The sequence below is a fragment of the Jaculus jaculus genome, chromosome 11 (genome assembly GCF_020740685.1).
Source record: "Jaculus jaculus isolate mJacJac1 chromosome 11, mJacJac1.mat.Y.cur, whole genome shotgun sequence".
Taxonomy (NCBI): domain Eukaryota; kingdom Metazoa; phylum Chordata; class Mammalia; order Rodentia; family Dipodidae; genus Jaculus; species Jaculus jaculus.
The window spans coordinates 39,018,424-39,041,632 of NC_059112.1; the positions used below are offsets into that span (position 1 = coordinate 39,018,424).

The 23,209-nt window shown below is 45.8% G+C and overlaps 1 protein-coding gene across 1 annotated transcript in view; it reads left to right on the forward strand.

Annotated features, from left to right (window-relative positions):
• The window catches only part of Sel1l3 (SEL1L family member 3), a 136,963-nt gene that overhangs the window by 68,326 nt on the left and 45,428 nt on the right, over positions 1–23,209 (forward strand). The window contains exons 10-13 of the mRNA XM_045130273.1: positions 4,006–4,217; positions 7,091–7,270; positions 16,412–16,531; positions 19,021–19,161. Of these exons, the coding sequence (XP_044986208.1) occupies positions 4,006–4,217; positions 7,091–7,270; positions 16,412–16,531; positions 19,021–19,161 (653 nt within the window). The remainder of the gene's footprint in view (positions 1–4,005; positions 4,218–7,090; positions 7,271–16,411; positions 16,532–19,020; positions 19,162–23,209) is intronic.

Genomic DNA, 23,209 nt, shown 5'->3' on the forward strand with positions numbered 1-23,209 from the left:
TTTTTTTTATTTCTTTATTAAATTCACTAGTGCAGAAAATTGTTTAGATGCTGGTGTAGAGAAAATAGTGGTTAGCAATATTTTGGGGGAGAGTTAAGAATTGTAATATAAGAAAGAACCAAGCGCTTCTGACCTGCAAAATTGTGCTTAGCTTTTCGACGGAAGGATCCAGGTTTGCTCTGTCTTTTCCAGCACTTCCAGATACCTGGGCATGGCTGCTAATGATTTCTGGGGTTCCATGCCAGGGGTCAGCAGGGCAGGTGTTTCATTTGGAGTCCTTCCCTCCTCTGAGCCCACAAAGCTCAAGTCTGTGTACTGAGGCAAAACCCATCATTTTAGGTAGTAATTTGGCAGGGAGGTGAGGCCAGGATGAATCGTTAACGAAATGTTAATGCTATTTTGTTAGGAATGCACGCACAGGGGCATCTGAAATGAGAGCATATTTAAAAACTAAATATATGAATACGTAGCAGTAGACTTTATGTTGGGACTGTGTTTCAGCGCTATGGCGCTTTTGAATCCAGCAGCGAAGGCTCATAGCCTGGGTAATGGCTGAGGAGGATGGAATTCTTTTCTCTGCTATGCAAAGGGAAAATACAAAAGCCAGATCCTTAAACTCCTGGTGGAAGAGGAAGCCATCGTTCAGCTATCTCCAAACAGTCACATGAGGAAGCATTCAAGGATATATGCCCATCTTCGTGCTGTTGGCTATAGCAAAACCATTTACGCTGACCCAGGAGTCTAAAGATAGAGAACTGCTTTGGCAAATGATATGGCTGTAAAATGCAATAAAGGGCTGGAAGGATGGCTTAGTGGTTAAGGTGTTTGCCTGCAAAGCCAAAGGACCCAGGTTTGATTCCCCAGGACCCATGTTAGCCAGATGCACAAGGGGGCGCATGCGTCTGAAGTTTGTCTGCAGTGGCTGGGGGCCCTGGCATGCCCATTCTCTCTCTCTCTCTCTCTCTTCCCCCTTTTTCTGTCAAATAAATAAATAAATAAATAAAGTACTTTAAAATGCATTATAGATGGCCCTCTGGTCCCATGGGCTATGAGGTCTGTGGCCACATCCAACCGTAGATCAAAAATATTTGAGCCAGGCATGGTGGCTCATGCCTTTAATCCCAGCACTCAGGAGGCAGAGGTAGGAGGCTCTCCATGAGTTTGAGGCCACCCTGAGACTACATAGTGAGTTCCAGGTCACCCTGGGCTACAGTGAGATGAGACCCTACCTTGAAAAACCAAAAAAAAAAAAAATATATATATATATATATATATATATATATATATATAAATAAAAAAGAAAGCTGAGAGTCAGAATCTATAGTAGCATACATAATATGCTATTTTGGGAAAGAAAATGTGTATGTATATATGTAAATAGATGCACATTTAAAGAATTGCATATACAAAGGAAAAGTCCCCAAGCATGCCAAGATTTCAACAGCTTTTATCTTCACTATTAAAGATTGGGGGTGTGGGGAGGAAACTTCTGGTTTTGTTTCATAGCAATTTGCATTGTTTGATTTTTCTTACAACAAACAGCTATGTGTTTAGAGGGTGAAACAAGCAAGCAAACCCACAAAGAATATGGAAAAGGAGCAGCTCCTTTATTCAGTACGATAGCTTTCTTAGCCATCCTAGCACACTGTTGGGTGCGCTCGGGATCCGCAGAGCCCAAGGAGACGCAGCTGTGTTGGGGAGGAGTCCCACCACTATGTGGGTGCAGACACTGTGTCCCCTTCTCAGGGACAGCCGTGTTGCCTGTGGAGACCAACACCTGCTCAAGCCGTCAAGAACATGTGAGCTTTCAGTTTCATCTTTTGGCCTTTCTGATCTTGACCTCTGTCAGGGAATTTCCCTTAAGAAAACTTAATCCCAAACCTTCCCATCTGGGGAAAATATCTTTTTTCGTGCTTTGCTGGGGTGCTAAACAAGCATGTGTTGCCTCCTAAAGTGTTATTTATTTTATTTTATTTTTTTGAGATAGGGTCTCACTGTAGCCTAAGCTGACCTGGAATTCACTATGTAGTCTCAGAGTAGCTTTGAACTCACAGCAATCCTTCTATCTCTGCCTCCTGAGTGCTGTGACTAAAGGCGTGTGCTACCCTGCCCAGCCAGTTTTTTTTTTAATATTTTTATTTATTTATTTGAAAAAGCGGCAGATAGAAAGAGAATGGGAGCTCCAGGCCCTCCAGCCACTGCAAACGAACTCCAGAGGCATGGGCCACCTTGTGCTTAAGTGGGTTCTGGAGAATCGAACCTTGGTCCTTTGGCTTTGCAGGCACAAGTCTTAACTGCTAAGACATCTCTCCAGCCCAGTTTTTTTTTTTTTTAATTTTATTTATTTATTTGAGAGCGACAGACACAGAGAGAAAGACAGATAGAGGGAGAGAGAGAGAATGGGCGCGCCAGGGCTTCCAGCCTCTGCAAACGAACTCCAGATGCGTGCGCCCCCTTGTGCATCTGGCTAACGTGGGACCTGGGGAACCGAGCCTCAAACCGGGGTCCTTAGGCTTCACAGGCAAGCGCTTAACCGCTAAGCCATCTCTCCAGCCCCAGTTTTTTGTTTTTTTTTAATAACTTTTTCTGGATTGAATGAAAATAAAAATGTTGGATGTAACAAATTTTAGGCTGGTAAAAATTTTAGTCTAAGTTGACATTTATCTTAACGTTCAAGCTGACATTATTTACCTGTACTTAAGTCCTAAGTTACATGCAAACAGCATCTTTCAATCCTGTGTGGTCTTTCATAGCCTGGCACCTGCAGTAGTGCCTTGCCTGTCTTAGAAAGTAAGCATTACTTGGCTGCATTAATAAATAAGAGAGATGATTGGGCTGGAGAGATGGCTTAGTGGTTAAGGTACTTGCCTGTGAAGCCTAAAGACCAAGGTTTGATTCCCCTGTACCCACATAAGCCAGATGCACAAGGTAGAGCATGCATCTGGAGTTCGTTTGCAGTGGCTACAGGCCCTGGCACACCCATTCTCTCTATCTACTTATCTATCTAGTAAATAAACAAATAAGATATTAAAAAATTAATAATAGGAGAGATGAGTGACCATGACAGACTTTAGAAGAAGCCAAGGGCAATCCACGGAGCCATCAAACTGGCTAGTTTGGTGTAGATGGTTATCAGCATAAAGATTGATGGGGGATTATGTACAAAGAAGCTCCAAATGGTTTTAGGTACGGCTGGGAACAAGTCCTCCTCCCCCACTGGAGGGCCTAGTGAAGACAGTCACTTGCCTGACCACCCAGTGCCCCACACTGAACGTGAACTTGGCCTTGGGTGACCTGCCAAGCTGGTTCAAACGTCGGCTGGGCCTTTTTGCTAGCCTTTGTAACTGTAGACAGGTTCTTTTGCTTCTTCAGGCCTTAGTCTCCTGATGCGGAAAGGGAATACTAATAATAGTGCTAATCTCATAAAATCCTACATCTCAAATGGCACAATTTGCATAGGACACTCCACCCTGCATGTGGTGCGGCATGTGGTAAGCCCTCCATGAAAGTTGACTCATTCTTCGTATTGTATTTAGAGACCCATAAGAAAAACCAGAAGTAAAAAAATGATGAGAAGGCATCTCAAAATAAGATTCTTTTGCCCAGATTTTTAGAGCAGCAGCAAAGAACTATTTCTGGGATTAAAACACATTCTTCCTGGGAGTTTTAGAAGAGTCTCTCTGGAAGTTTCAGTGGCCCTGATTGGGTGTGAATTACACTGAGTAAATTACTCTCTTGAGGCACCCCCTCAGCACTGCAAGACTTATCCTTTTTCCCCAGGATACTAGGCTGTCATTTAGTGCCAAACAAAAAGCTCTTTACAAAATGACACCATAGTTGCCCCAAAGGGTTTAATTTACCTCACGAAAGGTGGTATATTTCAAGGTACTACAGGACCAACTATGTCAAGAACTCAGGTGATTTAATTGGCTTTCCCCCTTTTCCTCTAGCCGCATCAATCCCACAGTAATTAATTCTGTGTGCTGTGCATTGTGTTATTTCCAGTGCCAAGGAGCCAAAATGAATCTATGTTAGAAATCGGCAGGCGGATATTTGAGAAGGCTGTAAAGAGACTCTCCAGCGTTGATGGTCTTCACCAAATTAGCTCTGTCGTCCCTTTTCTGATGGATTCCAGCTGCTGTGGTTATCATAGAGCATCCTACTACCTCGCAGTCTTCTATGAAACTGGATTAAGTGTGCCCCGGGATCAGCTGCAGGTGGAGTATTTTGTGGGTTCCAGGAGCATCTGTCACCAGGGTTATGTTTGCTAGTGCTGTGGCTTCTTGGAGTCCTTCAAAAATCTTTCCACCCAGGACTAACGTCCTTGGGCTGAGGAGGTACAGGCGACTCTGCTTTCACTGAGGGAAAAGGGCACTTCCTCAGTTTCTACACATGGCTTTCAGGACAAGAGTTGGCATACCATGTAAGGGACAGCTTGAGCAGGGCTTGCCTAAATCCCATCCTTCACAACTGCTGACCTCTTTCCTAACTAGTGTAACAGCTCTTTTACATTTAGACCATCATCCCATATTACTTTTTTTAGAGTTTTTTAATTTATTTTTTTTATTAACAACTTCCATGAGTATAAACAATATCCCATGGTAATGTCCTCCCTCCCCCCACTTTCTCCTTTGAAACTACACTCTCCATCATAACCCCTCCCCCTCTCAATCAGTCTCTCTTTATTTTGATGTCATGATCTTTTCCTACTATTGTGATGGTCTTGTGTGGGTAGTGTTAGGCACTGTGAGGTCATGGATATCCAGGCCATTTTGTGTCTGGAGGGAGCACGTTGTAAGGAGTCCTGCCCTTCCTTTGGCTCTTACATTCTTTCTGCCACCTCTTCTGCAGTAGACTCTGAGCCTTGGAAGGTGTGATAGACATGTCGCAGTGCTGAGCACTCCAGTCACTTCTTTCTAGCACCATGATGCCTTCTGAGTCGTCCCAAGGTCACTGCCATCTGAAAAGAGAAGGTTCTCTACCAAAAGTGAGAGTAGCATTAATGTAAGGGTATGAACATTAAGAGAAGTGCTCACTGGGCAGTTTGATAAGCATAGTATATACATTTGGCCAGACAGCAGCAGACGTTACACCCTTTTTCAATCTTTTTAAAATTTATTTTATTTATTTATTTATTGGGGGGTACAAATAGGCAGGGAGAGAGAGATAGAGAATGGGCACACCAGGGCCTCCAGCCACTGCAAATGAACTCTAGATGTATGTGCCCCTTGTGCATCTGGCTTACGTGGGTCCTGGGGAATCAAACCTGGGTCCTTTGGCTTTGCAGGCAAGCATCTTAACCATTAAGCAATCTTTCCAGCCCCCATATTACTTTTTAAAAAAGATATTTTATGTATTTATTTGAGAGAGAGAGAGGCAGATAGAGAGAGAATGTGTACTCCAGGGCCTCCAGCCACTGCAAACAAACTCCAGATGCACGTGCCACTGGCTTTACATGGGTACTAGGGAATCAAACCTGGGTCCTTAGGCTTCACAGGCAAGCACCCTAACCCTTAAGCCATCTCTCCAGTCCCCATATTACGTTTTAGCTAAGTGAAGCCATTTGGATCTCTAAGCAAAGAATTGCCACCTCTACCCTTCCACCATCAAAATAAAATGCCACGCTAGACAATTGCTGTTTTTGAATCCAAATTGATTACACAACTTGCCTAACATTTAGAATCCTAAGTGCATTAGTCAGGGTTCTCGAGAGAAACAGAACCAATGGGATTATATATAGGAAGAGATTTATAATGAAGAACTGGCTCGTGCAATTATAAAGAGAAGTCCTATCATCTGCCATCTGGAAGTGGGAGGCCAGGAAGGCTGGAGATATGCTTTTAGTCAAAGCCAGAAGGCCTGATGACCAGGGAAGCTGACGACAGAACTTCTAGCCAAAAGGTAGGAAAAAACCAGGGTCCCAGTTCTAGCAGGCAGGCAGGAAGCGGGATGGATAACTTCCTCCTTCTTCTGCCTTTTGATCCTATTCGCATCTCAAAGGATGGCTTGGTGCTCCCCCACCCCGGGGAGGGCCATCTGCTCTTCTCAATCTCTGGTTCCAGACTATTCCCACCAGAGGCACACTATCAGATTCCCTGAGATCCAACAGTGGGTTCCCACCACCATAGTCCAGTTGACAGATCATGGTAGCCATTCCAAGAAACATGACTACACGGTCACCGATCATATGAACTGTTTGTGTTTGTTTTAAGTGACATTCGTGTCCCTTGTTTGTGATGTCTCTGGTTTGCCGATGTTACCAGTGAGTGGGATATTTGCCCAAGGCCATGAAGCAGTCTCCATGGAGGTGGTTCGGCACAGAGGGCGTAGCCCTGTCTGTCACAAAATGCCCGGTCGACCATGGGACAAATGACTTCACCTTTCTAGGCCTCTGTCTCCTCAACTATGAAATGAGATTGTAGGAGCAGCAAGTTTCTAAGGACGCTCCTGACACTGCCATTTTGAGAGGGTGAGGACAGGACAGGGCACAGACCCTCCACTCAAACCACGTGCTCGTGGGTAACGTAGTAGAAGCAACACTGTCTCTAAGGCAGATGGAAGATACACACACACAAAGGACCGAGCAGTTGGGAAAAGTCCCCAGTTCCACCAAGAAAAATAGCAAGTCAGAGCATGTAAGATACTAGATGTTAAGAAGGACAAGTCAAGGGAGGAGGATACTTAATAGGTTGATCTTGTATAGATGTAATTACAATGATTGTAATGGGGAGGTAATATGATGGAGAATGGAATTTCAAATGGGGAAGTGTGGGGGTGGGGAGGGAGGGAATTACCATGGGATATATTTTATAATCATGGAAAATGTTAATAAAAATTAAAAAAAATAAAATAAAATAAAAAAATAAATAAAAAAAAGAAAAGAAAAGAAGGACAAGTCGCTAGGAATTTGTAAGTCATTAGAAATCTGAGTTGACTTCTTTTCTAATGACGTGGGTTTTTTTTTTTAAGGCATTAACGTTTCTGAAGTGACAAGAATTATAGAGAGGAACGGGGCTAGATGACCTCTTGGGATCAAGATCTTGTGACCCTGTCTACAACTGTGTAAAGCCTGCCAATTTCTTCCTCCCAGGGCATGCTGTATAGTTTGGTTGGAGGCCAGGGCAGTGAGAGGCTGTCTTCAATGAATCTTGGGTACAAACACTACCAAGGTGTTGAAAACTACCCGTTGGACTGGGAACTGTCATATGCTTACTATAGCAACATTGCTACAAAGACACCCCTGGACCAGCACACACTTCAGGGAGACCAGGTATGATAGAGATGTTCGGGAATGGGGATGGCCTGGTTCCGAGGGCTTCCAGAATACTTTTTTACAGAGTCTGTGCCTACAGCTGGTTTATGCGCTGTCTTTCAGATGATGTATAATCACTAGACGGAGAGAGAGAGGAAGAGAGAGAGAAGCTTTTTGCCCTCTCCAGTTCATATTTCTTGCCTGTGTTCTCAGACTGACCACAGTTATGGGCTTGCATCTGTGTGTGAGAATCTTTCCTTTTGCAAAAGAAACTTTCAGTGTGCAAAATAATATGTAATAGAAACTTGGACTTCTTGTCTTTGTCCCAAGACCTTGTGATATGGTGTGGTCTGGAGATCCAAGGTCTGGGAAGGACTGAGGAGGCAGTGATCTCCCAGGACCCTTATCCATACTTAATGAGTAAACAGGGCATGCCATGCTCAGAAGGCAACTCCATCGGAGCTAGGTTCCCGGCGCTGGGTGCTGGAGTTCCGTCTCCATCACAGGAGCCCGGTTCCCCAGCCCTCCCAGCTGGCTGACCACAGCGTGTGATTTTTGAAAACTTGGCCCTAAGCACTAACTAGATGAGGGGACTAACTGTAGCCTCACTTTTTGCAGGTTTCCAAATTCTATTGACCCATGGACCAAAGAAATTAGTGACGCATCTGAAAAAAAAAAAAAAAAAGCAGCATGATGTGTTAGATTAGCCTCACTGATGGCTTGTTTGCTGACTTCCTTTGAGGACAGGAAATGAGAGGCTGTCAGTCAAGGTGGCCCTGTAGGAATAGCAGGAAAGCTGCGTCTTGCTGAGTGGAGACAGGACAGTGGGCTGCTGGATGTCACGTTCACAGCCCATGAGATGATGGTCCAAGTGGAGAAGCCTGTTCTGGGAGCTAGCAATTCCACCCCCCCACCCAAAAAAAAAAAGAGCCAGTTAGTGAATATTGTAGGCTTTGCCTAGAGTGAATCTTTTGTGCCTGCTGACCTCTGCCAGGGGACTATGGACAAATGAGGGGGGTATTGGAGTCTGTGCACCACGGACCATACACAGGCAGAATTTGGCCTTGATCTATGCCATGAGCTTGGCTCTCCCCCTCCTGCTGAAAAGCCCTGAGGAACAAACCTGGCAAGGTCAGGGCTGGCCAAGGTCAGCCTCAGTGACTATCTGGACTGAAGCCCACAGTACAGAGCACCGATTTTTCAGCATTTGTGAATAGATGTTTTTTTGTTTTTTTGATTTTTGAGAAGGGACTGGACTATGTAGCCCTGGCTGGTCGGAACTCACTTCCTAGGCCAGGCCGCCCTTACAACCACAGGGATGCTCCTGCTTCTCTTGAGTGCTGGAGTCACAGGCCTGGCTGGGAATAGGATTTCTGTAGAAGAAATCTACAGTGGCCACAACTCAGAGAGCTGTTGTTGATGACTCTTTCTTTTTAATTTTTTTAAGTTCTATTTATTTATTTGAGTGCAACAGACAGAGAGAGAAAGAAAGATATATATAGAGAGAATGGGTGCGCCAGGGCCTCCGGCCGCTGCATATACGCACCCCCTTGTGCATATGACTAATGTGGGTCCTGGGGAATTGAGCCTCGAACCGTGGTCCTTGGGCTTCATAGGCAAGCACTTAACCACTAAGCCATCTCTCCAGCCCCTGTTGGTGACTCTTGAACATGAGAAAGCAAAGAAGTCCTGAAGTCTGTCTATATAGATGTCCTAATTCCGTTAGATGATGATAACTCTTTCCAAGTAAACTCACAGACGCCGGTCATTTGTACTGACCGTTCTGTTTGTGTATGTTAACTATGTGCAAAACTTGATCTTGGCCCCACAGGAATTTATTTATTAACAAATATTTTTTTAAAAAAAGAATTGCAAGGACATTTTTATGAAATTAAGCTATAAGACAGCCTTTGTCTTTCTAAGCCTGAATGTACTAATCGAGTTGTGTATGTATATAGCCTACTTTTAAGAATTCTAATTCAAGCCAGGCGTGCTGGTGCATGCTTTTAATCACAGCACTCAGGAGGCAGAGGTAGGAGGATCACCTTGAGTTGGAGGCCACCCTGAGACTACATGGTGAATTTCAGGTCAGCCTGAGCTAGAGTGAGAAAAAACAAAATAACAACAAGAACAAAAAAAAACCAAAACCCAAGAATTCTAATTCAGCAGCGTCCATTAGCAGTGGGAAATGGTATGTTGCTAACAAGCTCCTTTTCTTTTGAAGATTTGGCATGTGAAATGTTATGATTATGAAAGAAAATGTTTAATTGGTCAGAAGCAGAGGAGATGAACAGAAGAGATGCATCCTGCAGCTGAAAAGTCGTGTGATTAAGACTTGCAGATAGGAATTACACACTTAGAAGAGTCATGTCACAGCTCATTTTCTTAAGAATGCCTAATTAATGGCTTCTTGAGAATTCAAGCAGGTGTCATACATTGATTTAAATGTCCTTTTGTTGAGGTATCTACTAATTCCCCCAGCATAATGTAGCAAATGAAGAGTTCGAGAAAGCTAGACCTCTAATTAACGAACCAAGGATCTGTCAATAACCCCCTTCTTGATTTGTGTTTCATTTTCTCTTTTATGTAGCATGTGGTTCTCATCACATGATGGAGGAGGACACTGCTGCAGATAAACCACAGAGAGGAAGCCTAGGGTTTCTGTTTGTTGGCTGGTTTTTGTGGCTTAAATTGCAAACGGGCCCGTCTCATTCTGCCCACTCCTTAGAAGCTGTTCTTCTCTCTAAAGGCTTGGCCTAGCTTTCCTTTTGCCCTAATGCTTCTGGGAGAGTGAGAACTTCAATCACACCTCTGGCTTCACTACCATGAGCACTCAAGCTTTATCTCCAGCTGAAATCTTTATTTTATTTATTTTAAAAATATCTATTAGCCAGGCATGGTGGTGCACGCCTTTACTCCCAGCACTTGGAAGGCAGAGGTAGGTGGATCGCCATGAGTTCGAGGTCACCCTGAGACTACATTAGTGAATTCCAGGTCATCCTGGACTACAGCAAGACTCTACCTCAAAAACCAAAACTAAATAAAATAAAATCTGTTAAAGCCGTGTGCGGTGGCACATGCCTTTGATCCCAACATTTGGAAGGCAGAGGTAGGTGGATTGCTGTGAGTTCTAGGCCACCCTAGGACTACAGAGTGAGTGCCAGGTCAGCCTAGGCTAGAGTGAGATTCTACCTCAAAAACAAAAAACCAAAAACACAATCTGGGCATGGTAGTGTACATCTTTAAACCCAGCATTCGAAAGGCAGAGGTAGGAGGATCTCTGTGAGTTCTAGTCTACCCTGAGACCACACAGTGAATTCTAGGTCAGCCTGGGCTAGAGTGAGAACACTACCTCGAAAAACCAAATCAAAAAAAAGAAAAAGAAATAATTACTTATTTATTTGAGAGCGTGTGTGTATGGGTGTTCTAGGGCCTCCTTCATCTGTAAACAAAGTCCAGACATGTTCGACACTTTGTGTATCTGGCTTTACATGGGTACTGAGAAATCAAACCCAGGCCATTAGGCTTTACAAGCAAGTGCCTATAACCAGTTTAACCACTGAGCCATCTCTCCAGCCCCCATTTTTTTTAATTTTTAAAATTATTTTTTATATTTTATTTTTATTTATTTACTTATTTAACAGAGAAAGAGGGGGAGAGAGAGAGAGAATGGGCGCACCAGGGCCTCCAGCCATTGCAAACGAACTCCCGACGCGTGCACCTCCTTGTGCATCTGGCTAACGTGGGTCCTGGAGAATTGAACCTCAGTCCTTTGGTTTTGCAAGCAAATGTCTTGACCACTAAGCCATCTCTCCGGCCCCATTATTTTTATTTATTTACTTGCAAGGTGACAGAGAGAGAGAGAGAGAGAGAAGGAGAATATGAGTGCACCAGGACCTCTAGCTACTGCAAACAAACTCCAGATGCATGCGCCACTTCTGTGCATCTGTCTTTATGTGGGTAATGAGGAATCAAACCCAGGTCCTTAGACTCTGCAGGCAAGCATCTTAACTGATGACCATCTCTTCAGCTCCATGCTTTTTAAAAAATATTATTTATTTGCAGGGTGGTGGGGGGGGGCGCACACCAAGGCCTCTAGCCACTGCAAACAAATAAGATACATGCGGCACTTAGTGCATCTGGCTGTACGTGGGTTCTGGGAAATCAAACTTGGGTTGTCAAGCTTTGAAGGCAAGTGCATTAACCACTGAGCAATCACTCCAGCCCCAACTGGTGCTTTTTGTGTGTGTGAGGTAGTGTCTTACTATAGGCCAGGCTGACCTGGGAATTCACTGTATAGTCTAAGGTTGGCCTGGAACTCACGGTGATGGTGATCCTCCTACAGCTGCCTCCCAAGTGCTGGGATTAAAGGCGTACAACATCACACCCATGGGTGCTTGTAAATCAGTGTTTCACTGCTGACACCAGGCCCTGGAGCACTTGGCTTTGAATGCTGTCTTTGTGAACAGTATCTTGGGGTTTGTTCTTCCCCTTTTCTCCACTGGTACAGTCAATTCCCACTTTAAGACTTTTAAAATGATGAATTTCGACAAAGAACTTCCCCTTTGGCAGCTGCAGTATGTGTGATTGGAACACACTTCCAAGAAGCTAGAGCACTGGCCCATCCTCTCCAGTGCTGCCCAAAATGCCTAGAAAGCAAGCATTTTGGGGCAATGTGGGCTGCAAGGGATGGTTCTCCAACTGTAGACCTTGCCGGCCTTTCTTTCTGATTTCTCTCTGTCTTTCTTTTTTTAAAAAATATTTTTAAGATTTATTTTTATTTATTTATTAGAGACAGAGAGAGGAAGGGAGAGAGAGGAAGAGAGAATGGATGCACCAGGGCCTCTAGCCACTGCAAATGAGCTCCAGATGCATGCGCCACCATGTGCATCTGGCTTAGGTGGAACCTGGAGGATCGAACCTGGGTCCTTAGGCTTCACAGACACATGCCTTAACCACTAAGCTATCTCTCCAGCCCTGATTTCTCTTTCTATCTTCCCTCTTCCTTTCCTTCTATTCTACTCCTCTCTGTATTTTTTCTTTCTACCTCCTCTTTCTTTCCTTTCTTTCTTTCTTTCTTTCTTTCTTTCTTTCTTTCTTTCTTTCTTTCTTTCTCTCTCTTCTTCCTCTTTCTATCCCTGCTTCACTTTTTATTCTCTCCCTCCTCCTTTTTGTCTGTCTCTCTCTCCCTCTCTCTCTCTCTCTCTGTCTCCTCCCTTTCTCCACCCCTCCCCTCCCAGGCCTTTCCTGAAAGTGGTGATGGCAGCCTTCTGACAGGAAACCATCCTTGGCAGCATGAAGGCTGGGCAGGGGGAAGAGGTGAAGCCTCCCTGGGACAGAGTGGCGCCTCTCACTGATGCTTAAGATGAGAGGAGGGGGCAGGTCTGAGGACAGCAGTTTCCAGGCATTGGGTCTCTGGGGAGCTGGCAAGCAGGTTGTAACCCTATGATGTGAGATATTAACTCCTGTGTTGCTCATTCTGCAGACACTGATTTATGGAGAGACAGAAAAAGAACCTTCCAGAAACCATGGAATGTCCCAGAACTTGCCAGTCTGGCACTCCTAGTTCCTGTCATCATCCTTGGCTCTGTACACCTGCCCCACCCCTACTGTGGCTGCCTCTCCCTGTCCAGCCTCTTCCCCAGGCACAATATGCTTGGGCTTTAATTGGCAAGTGGAGAGAAACAGAGAAAATGGGTGCCATCAGGCCCTCTAGCTGCTGCAAACAAACTCCAGATGCATGTGCCACTTTGTGCATCTGGCTTTACGTGGGTCCGGGGGGATCAGACTGGGATCTTTAGGCTTTGTAGGCAAGCGCCTTAATCTCTGAGCCATCTCTCCCTGACCTGCAATGTGCTGTGTGACCAAATGAACAACAAAATGCTCCCGTAAGGTTACTGTGTCTTCAGATGTCCGGGCAGGTGGCCTGCTTTCACACAAAGCCCATACCTGGGTCTCTGTCATGGTACTAGTTGCCACATTGGTGACCCCAGAACCATAGAAATGCACCCTGCTCCTGCCTGGGGTGGCAGGCAGCATGGTTGGCGGGGTCCCAGGACTGCTTCTTTGGAGGTGAAGCCTTGGCTCATTGTTTCCTCTTGCCTGTCTCCATTTCTCACTCGTAGCTGGGCACACAGTTGTGGCAGCATAATCAGTTCATCCACATGCTAAGTAGATCCCAGCACACAATGTAAGCACTTGTAAAAAAGTGCCTGGTCTTTACACCATATCTCCAAATTGTTTTCCTTCCATTGTTTTTAAAACCCCCACAAAATAAGACTTTGAGCTGTACAAAACTGCAGATACCTATGGGAGAGCTAACCCTCTAAACTGCTGTCAGCCTTTTACAGGTTAGAATGAAGTAAGGTCCTAAAAGATGATGAGTTGCATTTACAGAGTGCAGTCATGCACCGGGCGCATGGCTGAGTTCTTGTATAACCTATCTCATTTAATCCCCACGCTAACCTGCCGGGCCAGGGTGAATGTCATTCTCATTGTATTGAAGGGGCCATGGGGACTTGAAGAGGTTAGAGGCCTTATCCAAAGCCATCTAGCAAATGAGTAGCGGAGCCTAGATTTCAACCTAGATCTTTCTACTCTTTGCATTGCAAAACATAATGCCTCACAGGTTGATTTTTTTTTTTTTTATAGAGGAGGTACCATGCTAAGCTCCTTTTTTTAGATGCAGAAACATGAGTATCATATAAATAATGTAACTGGCCCAAGGCTCACAGTTGCTTGGTTGTAGGTTAGAATTCAAATCCCCTAGGTTAGATAGGAAAGGTCAGGCTCCTAATGGTCTCCCGAGTACCACCTGGGTTGAGTGAGAAGGGGCCAGGGATACGAAAAAACAGATGTGTTCTTTCTTCACAGTGAGGCATGGTTTCTTAGGTCTCCCAGGACATGGTCCCTCCCAAGACTCAGCTCACAGCACTGGGAGTGTTCATCGACTGGATGAGGAGATAGTGACAGCCTACCTCGTGCTTCTTGTCAGGCGCATGACCCCTTCACAGCTGCCCTTCGCAGGGCAGTAAGGCTGGGTGACGAGTGTGAACCAGCCTGGATTTGACTCCTAAATTTGAACAACTAATTATATGATTTTGGGAAAATGAGCTAGCCCCCTTGGGCCTCAGTGGCCACACCTGCAGAATGGAAGTGTTGGTAATGTACCTTAGCAGATTACTAAGCATAGATATCTACCAGCATAAGCTGTGGGCAGGGCTTGGCATAGACCCTTAGAGTTCGCCATGGTATGTTACCAGAGTCAGCAGAGACCCCGCCTCAGGGCAGGAACTATTGTGTTGAGTCTTTTCAAATCTCATGACAAGGAAAGCAGAAAAACAAACCAGAGAAGAAAACCAAAGTCAAAACACTTGAATTGCTGGGGCTGGAGAGGTGGTTTAGCGGTTAAAGTACTTGCCTGCCAAGCCTTAGGACCCAGGTTTAATTCCCCAGTAACCACGCAAGCCAGATGCACAAGGCGACACCTGCATCTGGAGCTCGTTTGCAGTGGCTGGAAGCCGCTCTCCATCTGCCTCTCCCTCTCTCTCTCTCCTCCATAAAAACCACTCGTGCTGTCCATGTGAACACAGAACTGAGAATTCCTTGTTAGAGTGGCTCAAGCTTCTGCCCAAACCCAGACCCACGGCAGAGGACAGTCTGGGGACCTTCACGTGCCCCCCCCATACCTGCAGGTGGTACCTGGCCAGAGTGCAAGGTCCTCCCGCTAGAGGGCGACACCTCTTGGGAGCGCTGAGGCGCTCTGCCTGTAGAGTCTTGGGCATCCTGGCTGTGAGGACCGTGTGACCTTGAGGTCGTGATTTTACTTTCTGGGCCTCCCTTTGTGTGTTTCCTTATCTGTAAGTTGGAGAAGCGGTTCCTGCGTCTTAGCTTTATGGTGAGGATTAAGTGAGGGAGCGTTTTAAACAAGGTTTCAATAAAAAGCAGTGAGTGAGCTTTGTTATTTTAATTATTTACACTGCTAGGCATCGGGCAGGGATGGGTTATGTTGAGTCCTGGGCTCCACATGCTCCCCAGTCCTAGTTCCCTAATGCCCCTCAAAGGGACCCCTGGCTCCACAGTGACATGGAGTAGGAGACAGCTGAGAGACATTCTGAGGAAGGAGGCTATTATAGACTAGTATTTGTGACTGAGCACTTTCCTTAAGTAACCAAGACAGGGAGAAAATCCGGTCTGGCTCCTCGTTCTCCCAGGCTTCTCTCCCAAGCTGGTCCATCCACATCCTCACCATCTGCTCATGTGTGGCACACGCAGGGCACTGGAAGTGCTCTCCAGCCTCCCTTCATGGCATGAGGCAGAGACCTCATGCATAAGCGGAGACCATGAAACAAGGGACCTGGGGCTCCTAATGAACACCAAAATGTCCCCACCAGGATACATCTTATTTTCTTCAAAGGAGTCTGATATCTGGAAGGCTGTGTGCAAATTCAAGTTACTTTGTAAACTTTCCCCGGTTCATCTTTCGAGCCCCATGAACATTCCTTTTCAAATTCTTTAGAGCAGGGCAGATTGAAATTTTCTTAGAAATAGCCAAAAATATTTGAAGCAGAGGCTGTGAGTTAAGAGTGATTGATCATGCAGGGTAGTAATGCTTTGGGCTAAAAAATAATAATGTCATACTCAGAAAATGTTGAGTTACCTCTTTTGATGCTGCGGGCTGAGGACTGGCTCTGAGATCAGTGGCCAGGCGGACCTGAACAAGCAATAGAAGGGGAAGAAAATTCTGACCTCCCAAAGCACATACTTTGGAAGGAACAAACAACTGTGTAGGTATGTGAGGTGGGATGTGTTCCTTTAAATAGCATTTGACCTCGTGGCAAATGTGACCATGCCTCATATTTTAATTATTCATATGAATTTTGCTTGAACAATGACTGGTTTAAAAAAATGCCTTAGCCAGGCGTGGTGGCATATGCCAGCACTTGGGAGGCAGAGGTAGGAGGAGCTCTGTGAGTTCAAGGCCAGCCCAAGGCTACGTAGTGAATTCTAGGTTAGCTTGGGTGAAAGAGAAATCCTACCTCAAAAAAAAAAATAGAAACACAAAAAATAATAATAATGTCTTCTGCATGCTCATAGCATTTGGGTACTTACCTCTCTCCTTCCCTCTCTCCTTTATTCTTGCCTTTCTTCCTTTCTTAGGCATATGTTGAAACCATTAGACTGAAAGACGACGAAATACTTAAAGTACAAACCAAAGAAGATGGTGATGTGTTCATGTGGCTGAAGCATGAAGCTATGCGCGGCAACGCGGCAGCCCAGGTAGACCCCGCCACTATCCGAGACCTGGCCAGTCCCTGCCGAGCAGGTGACGCTGGGGCAACAAAGCCTCCAGCCCCCATGGCTGAATGCATCGCTGCTTCATGGTCACTTGCACTTAGAACCTGTCTGATGGGACCAGTAGGGGGCTCCACTCTCACAGTGCCTTGCCGCCCAGCAGACAAGGTTTATCCACAAGAATCCACAGTTATTGGCAGGGTCATGCCATAGTACATCCAGACTGGCTGGTAACACTTCTGCTCAGAAGGCACCCAAGTCACTGTGGCATGTCACCATCCCAAGCAAGTCCATGCCAAAAGGACTGGCCTCATCTCTTCAGCATTACCTGACTTTGGTTGGGGCTTTGAGTGGCTGATTTCTCTGTTGAGAAAAGTCCCTACTAAGGCTAACTGCACCCAAAGGAGCCTTCTTCCCAGAGGATGGTTTTAGCTTTGGGTGAGTGCTCCCTTGGGAGCACAGCAGTGTGGGGAGGAACCCCTGGGCAGAAGTGTAGATGGGAAAAGGAAAGAAAAAATACAAGAATTTGGGCTGGAGATACGGCTTAGTGGTTAAAGCATTTACTGGTGAAGCCTAAGGACCCAGGTTCGATTCTCCAGGTCTCATGTAAGCCAGATGCACGTGGCGGCACATGCATCCGGAGTTTGTTTGCAGTAGCTGGAGGCCCTGGTGTGCCCATTCTCTCTCGTTCTCTTTCCCTCTCCCTCCCTCTTTCTGTCTTTATTAAATACATAAAAAACTTTTAAAATTAAAAGAAAATACAAGAATTGGAGGAAACTGACATACCCACTTGTTCCGGGATTCTCAGAGCACAAGTCTCCTGCCACTCCCAGAGAACTATCAGGCACTTTAGTGAACATTTTGCCAGAAACTGAAGGTATTTGGAGTAGGAAAAGGGAAGAGGAGAAGCAGAAAAAAAGAAAAAAAAAAAAGACAAGACAATAAGGAACCTGCATAAAGCCAGGATGGTGGGGAAGGTTAGCGCCTACCCTCATTATTGGTGTGTGGCCCGGGCTGCTGACTTTCTTGTAGGAAGGAAATCCACTCTGTAGAAGTGCCATGGTCATTTCTGGGGGCTCCAAAGCTTGCACTAACTTTCCTAACAATGGGCATTTCTTTCTTCTGCAAACCTCTACACAGAAGTATATTGAGACTTTTTTATTTGTTTAGTTTGTTGATGTAGGCTCCCAGTCTAGCCAGGGCTGACTTGGGACTCATTCTGTAGTACCAGGCTGGCCTTGAATTCACAGTGATCTACCTCTAGGAACTTAAAAAAGATATGGGCTGGGGAGATGGCTCCGTGATTAAAGGCACTTACTTGCAAAGTCTGATGCCTGGGTTTGATTCTCTAGGAACTACATAGAGCCAGAGGCACAAAATGGCACATGAGTCTAGAGTTCATTTGCAGTGCCAGGAGGTCCTGGCATGCCCATATACTTTCTCTCTCTCTCTCTCTCTTTCTCTGTGTCTCTCAAGTACATAATAGAAATATTTTATTTATGTATTTGAGAGACAATATATACAGTAATTATCATCTCAGTTAACCTAATCTAGAAGCTTCCTCACAGGCATGCCTAGTTTTTTTTTTTTAATTATTTCTTTATTTATTTATTTGAGAGCGACAGACACAGAGAGAAAGACAGATAGAGGGAGAGAGAGAGAATGGGCGCGCCAGGGCTTCCAGCCTCTGCAAACGAACTCTAGACGCGTGCACCCCCTTGTGCATCTGGCTAAAGTGGGACCTGGGGAACCGAACCTCGAACCGGGGTCCTTAGGCTTCACAGGCAAGTGCTTAACTGCTAAGCCATCTCTCCAGCCTGGCATGCCTAGTTTTAACTCCTAGGCAATTCCAAATCCAATCAAAATGAAAGCTACGATTAGCCATCACAGTGCCCTAGAAGAATCCTCCACAAGAGCTGTCCGTGCTGGTCACTAGGCCCACAAGCAGGCAATATCTCCTCTAGGAGTGGCCACTTGACAAGACAGCCATGAAGTGCTGGCTGGGTTCTGGACAGCTCTGTGATTGTTGGCCAAGTTCTATCACGTTCCAACCAGCTTAGCTCTGGCCCTGGTGCAGTGTACACACACACACACACACACAGACACACGTGTGTGTGGAGAGGGCTTCCATTTATTTACTTAGTTGTAAATATTTTTATTTATGAGAGAGAGATTATATGGGTGCACCTCTTGCCACTGCAAATGAACTCCAGATGCATGCAATCAATTTGTGTGCCTGGTTTTTGTGTAGTAGGTACTGGGGAATCGAACCGGAGCCAGCATGGGGCTTCTGTTTATTCAAATGCACCTTCAGGCTTTCCTTCTCCATTTAAAAGATAGGATATATCTAACCAGTTCTTAGTTCTCAACCTAACTTAGTTTAAACTAAGTTTGTATACTCCTCTCACTTTATGACGTCTTAAGTGAGGCATTGTCCAAGAGAGTCATTGTTCGAAATTGCTATTGTCTTTAAGCAACGACTGGCCCAGATGCTGTTCTGGGGACAGCAAGGGGTGGCCAAGAACCCAGAGGCTGCCATCGAGTGGTACGCCAAGGGAGCCTTGGAGACGGAGGACCCCGCGTTGATATATGACTACGCTATCGTGCTATTCAAGGTAAGGACCACTTCATCTGGCTAAGTTGCGCATTTCTGATGATAGACTTCCTGCGACATTTCCTGTGGGGGTGCAGGCAAACAGAGTCTGTCACTGAAGAAACATACAGGCTGCTGCCACTTGTGATGGACAGGGATAGTGGAGGAAAGCAGAGCCAGTAGCAATCCTCTGGAGACATTTTTTTAAAAATATTTTTTATTTTTATTTATCTGACAGGGAAAGAGGGAGAGAGTGGGCGCACCAGGGCCTCCAGCCACTGCAAATGAACTCCAGGTGCATGCGCCCCCTTATGCATCTGGCTTACGTGGCTCCTGGGGAATTGAACCTGGGTCCTTTGGCTTTGCAGGCAAGCGCTTTAACCACTGAGCCATCGCTCCAGCCCCCTGTGGGAGCATTTTTAACCACCAGTTTTGAGTTTGGCATCTGGACTTGCTGTACTTTTGCAAGATGCGGGGCATGCTTAAGGAGGTGCCTGTACTTCACGGGTTGGCATGAGGCTGCCCACCCCACAGGTGCCACACATTTGTCACCGGGTCAGCAGAGTGTGCGGGAGGCCAGATCTGAACAGTCCTGCTGGCGGAAAAGAAATAACTAAATAAATAAGCAAACTTAGTTGTGAGCCAAAGAGGAATAAGCAGGAGGAGCTGGGACGAGCCCACAGGGTTGAAGTCCACTTCTGCGCCCATGTCCTTGGAGAAGCTGGTCTCATGGACCGTGGTCGTGCTCGTGAGCTGAGTGAGATAACGTGACCAGTGGGCTTTGGGAACAGGAATGTGTGTGCATGCGCCTTTTCCAGTAGAATGATTGTCCGCACCGGCTGATGGAGCCCAATTTCCCTGCTTTCCATATACTAGCCTTGAACCCTCACAGCCATTTGGGACCTATTACATGTAACTTTAGTGCCTTATAATTGCTGTTTATGTATAGGAACAGAGGCACAGGAAGGTTTTGTCACTTACCCAAGGTTTCCCAGCTGGTGCATTTTGGACCTGGGACAGGGATGCAGGCAGGCTAGCTTTATAATCTATGCTCTTTATCCCCAAACATAGATTCATAAAATCACTAATCCTGGAAAAGTGAAAAAGCTTTGGCATCGAAACTCCTGGACTTTATGTCCATGCCCAGAGTGAATGCCTGTGACCAACCACGTGACATGTCTCCAGAACCCCAGCTGTGGCCACTCACTGACAGCTAAGCCTTTCGCCTCGGTTCCATCCTCTAAACCCCATCAAAGCCTGGAAAACGAATAGCTGTTACGCTTTCCAAATTGAGGCCTGCACCTTCTCTTTCCAGGCACCAAGTCAACAGCAATTCTTTGACTCTTCGCCATATGCCAGTGTATTTATCCAATAAACATTCATTCCACCCTGGCAAGATGCCAAGCCCCACACTAGCTACAGGGACAACATATGGAGGTAGGAGTCACATCCCTGGCCTCAGGGGGCTCATACTCCACGGGGGAGACAGGGGACAGAACTGCACTGAGGAGGGTCACGTGTCCCCAGCACTGCTGCTGGTCACTGTGTGCTAAGTGTGGGGAAGATAAAAGTGGGAATCAGAGATGACTTCTGCCCATCAGGATTGACAAGGCAGAGAAGCAGAAACATCCATAGGTGACTCTGTGATGACACATTTCCCCAGGATCTAATACCTTCCCATCCCTCCTGCTTTCTTGCATTGTAGCTCTCTGAGTAGATGAAGGAAGCCTTTTCTCAGCATCTCAGGGAAGGTTTCCATGTCTGACAAGGCGCTTGTTTTTTTAAATACATATTTTTATTTGCAAGCAGAGAGAGATGGAAAGAAGAGAGGCAGACAGAGAGAATGGGCATGACAGGGCCTCCAGCTGCTGAAAATGAACTTCAGATGCATGCGCCACTTTGTGCATCTGGCTTTCCATGGGTACTGGGGAATCGAACCTGGGTCATTAAGCTTTGCAGGCAAGCACCTTAACCACTGAGCCATCTCTCCAGGTCTCAAGGTGTTCTGAGGGAAAGAAGCCCCTGTGGAAATGGGAATCCCAGATGTAATGCAGTGTTGGCACCTGGGGGGCGGGGGCGGCGACTATGGCTTGTCCAGACCAGGAAGGAGCATGGCATAGTGTGTTCACCTGACAGGACAGCCTTGCTGTGCTTCGGCAGTCGTCCCCACTTGCTGGGCTCCGAGGCCAGTTACTGGGTGAGCACTCGCTCTGGTGGTACTTGACACAGGTCACGTGGAACCATGGATACTGCTCAGATCATGTGTGTGTAGCACATCGGATTTGTGCAGGAAGTTAACTGATTAAGCTAAAAGTGTACTGGGTTAAATAACAAGGGTAGGGCTGCAGAGACTGCTCAGTGATCAAAGGCACTTGCTTGCAAAGCCTGAAGGCCTAGGTTCAGTTCCCCAGGACCCACATAAAGCAAGATACACAAAGTGGCTCACATGTCTGGAGTTTGTTTGTAGCAGCAAGAGGTCCTGGAGTGCCCACACTGTCTGTCTGTCTTTCTCTCACATACATACATATATACACACATTACACACACATATACATACATATAAAGTACATACATACATACATATATACATGCCAAGAATACCAGAACTATTCCTACCCTGGGCAGTGGAATATCTGGGTGGTACTTATGGATCTGTAAGGCTTTGTGTAAGCCAACTTCTCAGCCTGTTTTATTTCTTTAAAAGAAATAACTGGAGAAGGTAAATGTTGAATTCCACTAGGAACCACCCTCCTGTAGTTCCAGTCTGATGTTCTCTCCAAGCACTCCTAAGAGGTGATCTCATTCTCCATTTAATTCTGTTAAGGGTCCTTCTATGCCCTTCTCATTCTTCTTCCTTCCTACTTAAATGAAGAAATGATGCACTTCTGACACAGCTTTTCATCATCCATCAATTTTATTAAGTAGGTAAGTTAAGACCTAGTGGAAACTTAGATTAAAATTTAACCTTTAATACCATTTATAGTTTTTATTTGGAATCCTGGGCAACAAAAAAGAATAATGGAGCTAAGCCTGCCCTGGTGTTTCCTGCACCCTATGGAAAACTGAGTCAGCATACTTTCTCAGCATAGAACCAAAACAGAGGAGGAAAGAGAGCATGGTGGTTATAGGCTCAGACCTTGAAGCCCATTTGCCTGGGTTCAAATCCTGCCCGTGCTTCTCACGCACCATGTGACTTGGGCAAGATGTTGGGGTGAGAACGGCAGTGGCACGTTTGGTAGGGTTGTTGCTGTGGTGATCACGTGGGTTCTGACAAGAGGCTCGATCAGTCCTGGCTCCTTTCCCCATAAAGCCAAGCGTTCACATAGAGATCAAGCTATGGTCATGTCACGTGACAGTGTCGATCCATCGTGTCTGAGTCTAAGAGGGACTCCAGGGGGCCCTGCGAAGTGGGAGGGGCCCATAATTCTGGATGAGTTTAAAGAAGCAATGGTTTTTAGTTAAGTTCCCTTACCTGGCATTCTTTTACTATCAAGACCTGTGTCAAGGTACCCCTTCCCGCATTATTCTCATGCCCACCATGCTTCTCCCACTGTCTCCTAGACTCCTAAACATGGTCCACAGAGACCCTTTCTTACAAAATTAAAAATCCATTTCTACCCACAGAGGACAAGTCACCTCTTCTGGAAAATTTTGAATTTTCTGGAAGAATCTTATTAGTTTCTGTCACTTGCCTCTGAGGCAATGATTGTATGAGGTCCTATCTCCATTGCAGCAGGCTTTCCAGCTGGTTCTGAAGCCACAGTCAAAGTGTCATCCCCTGGGGACCCTAGCCAATAATTCTTGACTGCCCAACACAGATAAAGTGCTTTATCTGGCTGACAAATTAGATAATCTCATAGGAGAGCATGGAGGATGACCAAATTCATTCAACCTGGTTCTCAGCTTCCCCACAGTACCTGTGGGGGGCTGGGAACACTGTTCACATGGTGACCAGAAGGGGACTTCCTATCACTGCCAAACTGGTAGGTTGAGGTTGTTTCTGTCCCACAAATATGAGCAAAATGATGGTGCGGAACAAGAGTACTGTGCGTGGTGGGCTGGAGAGATGG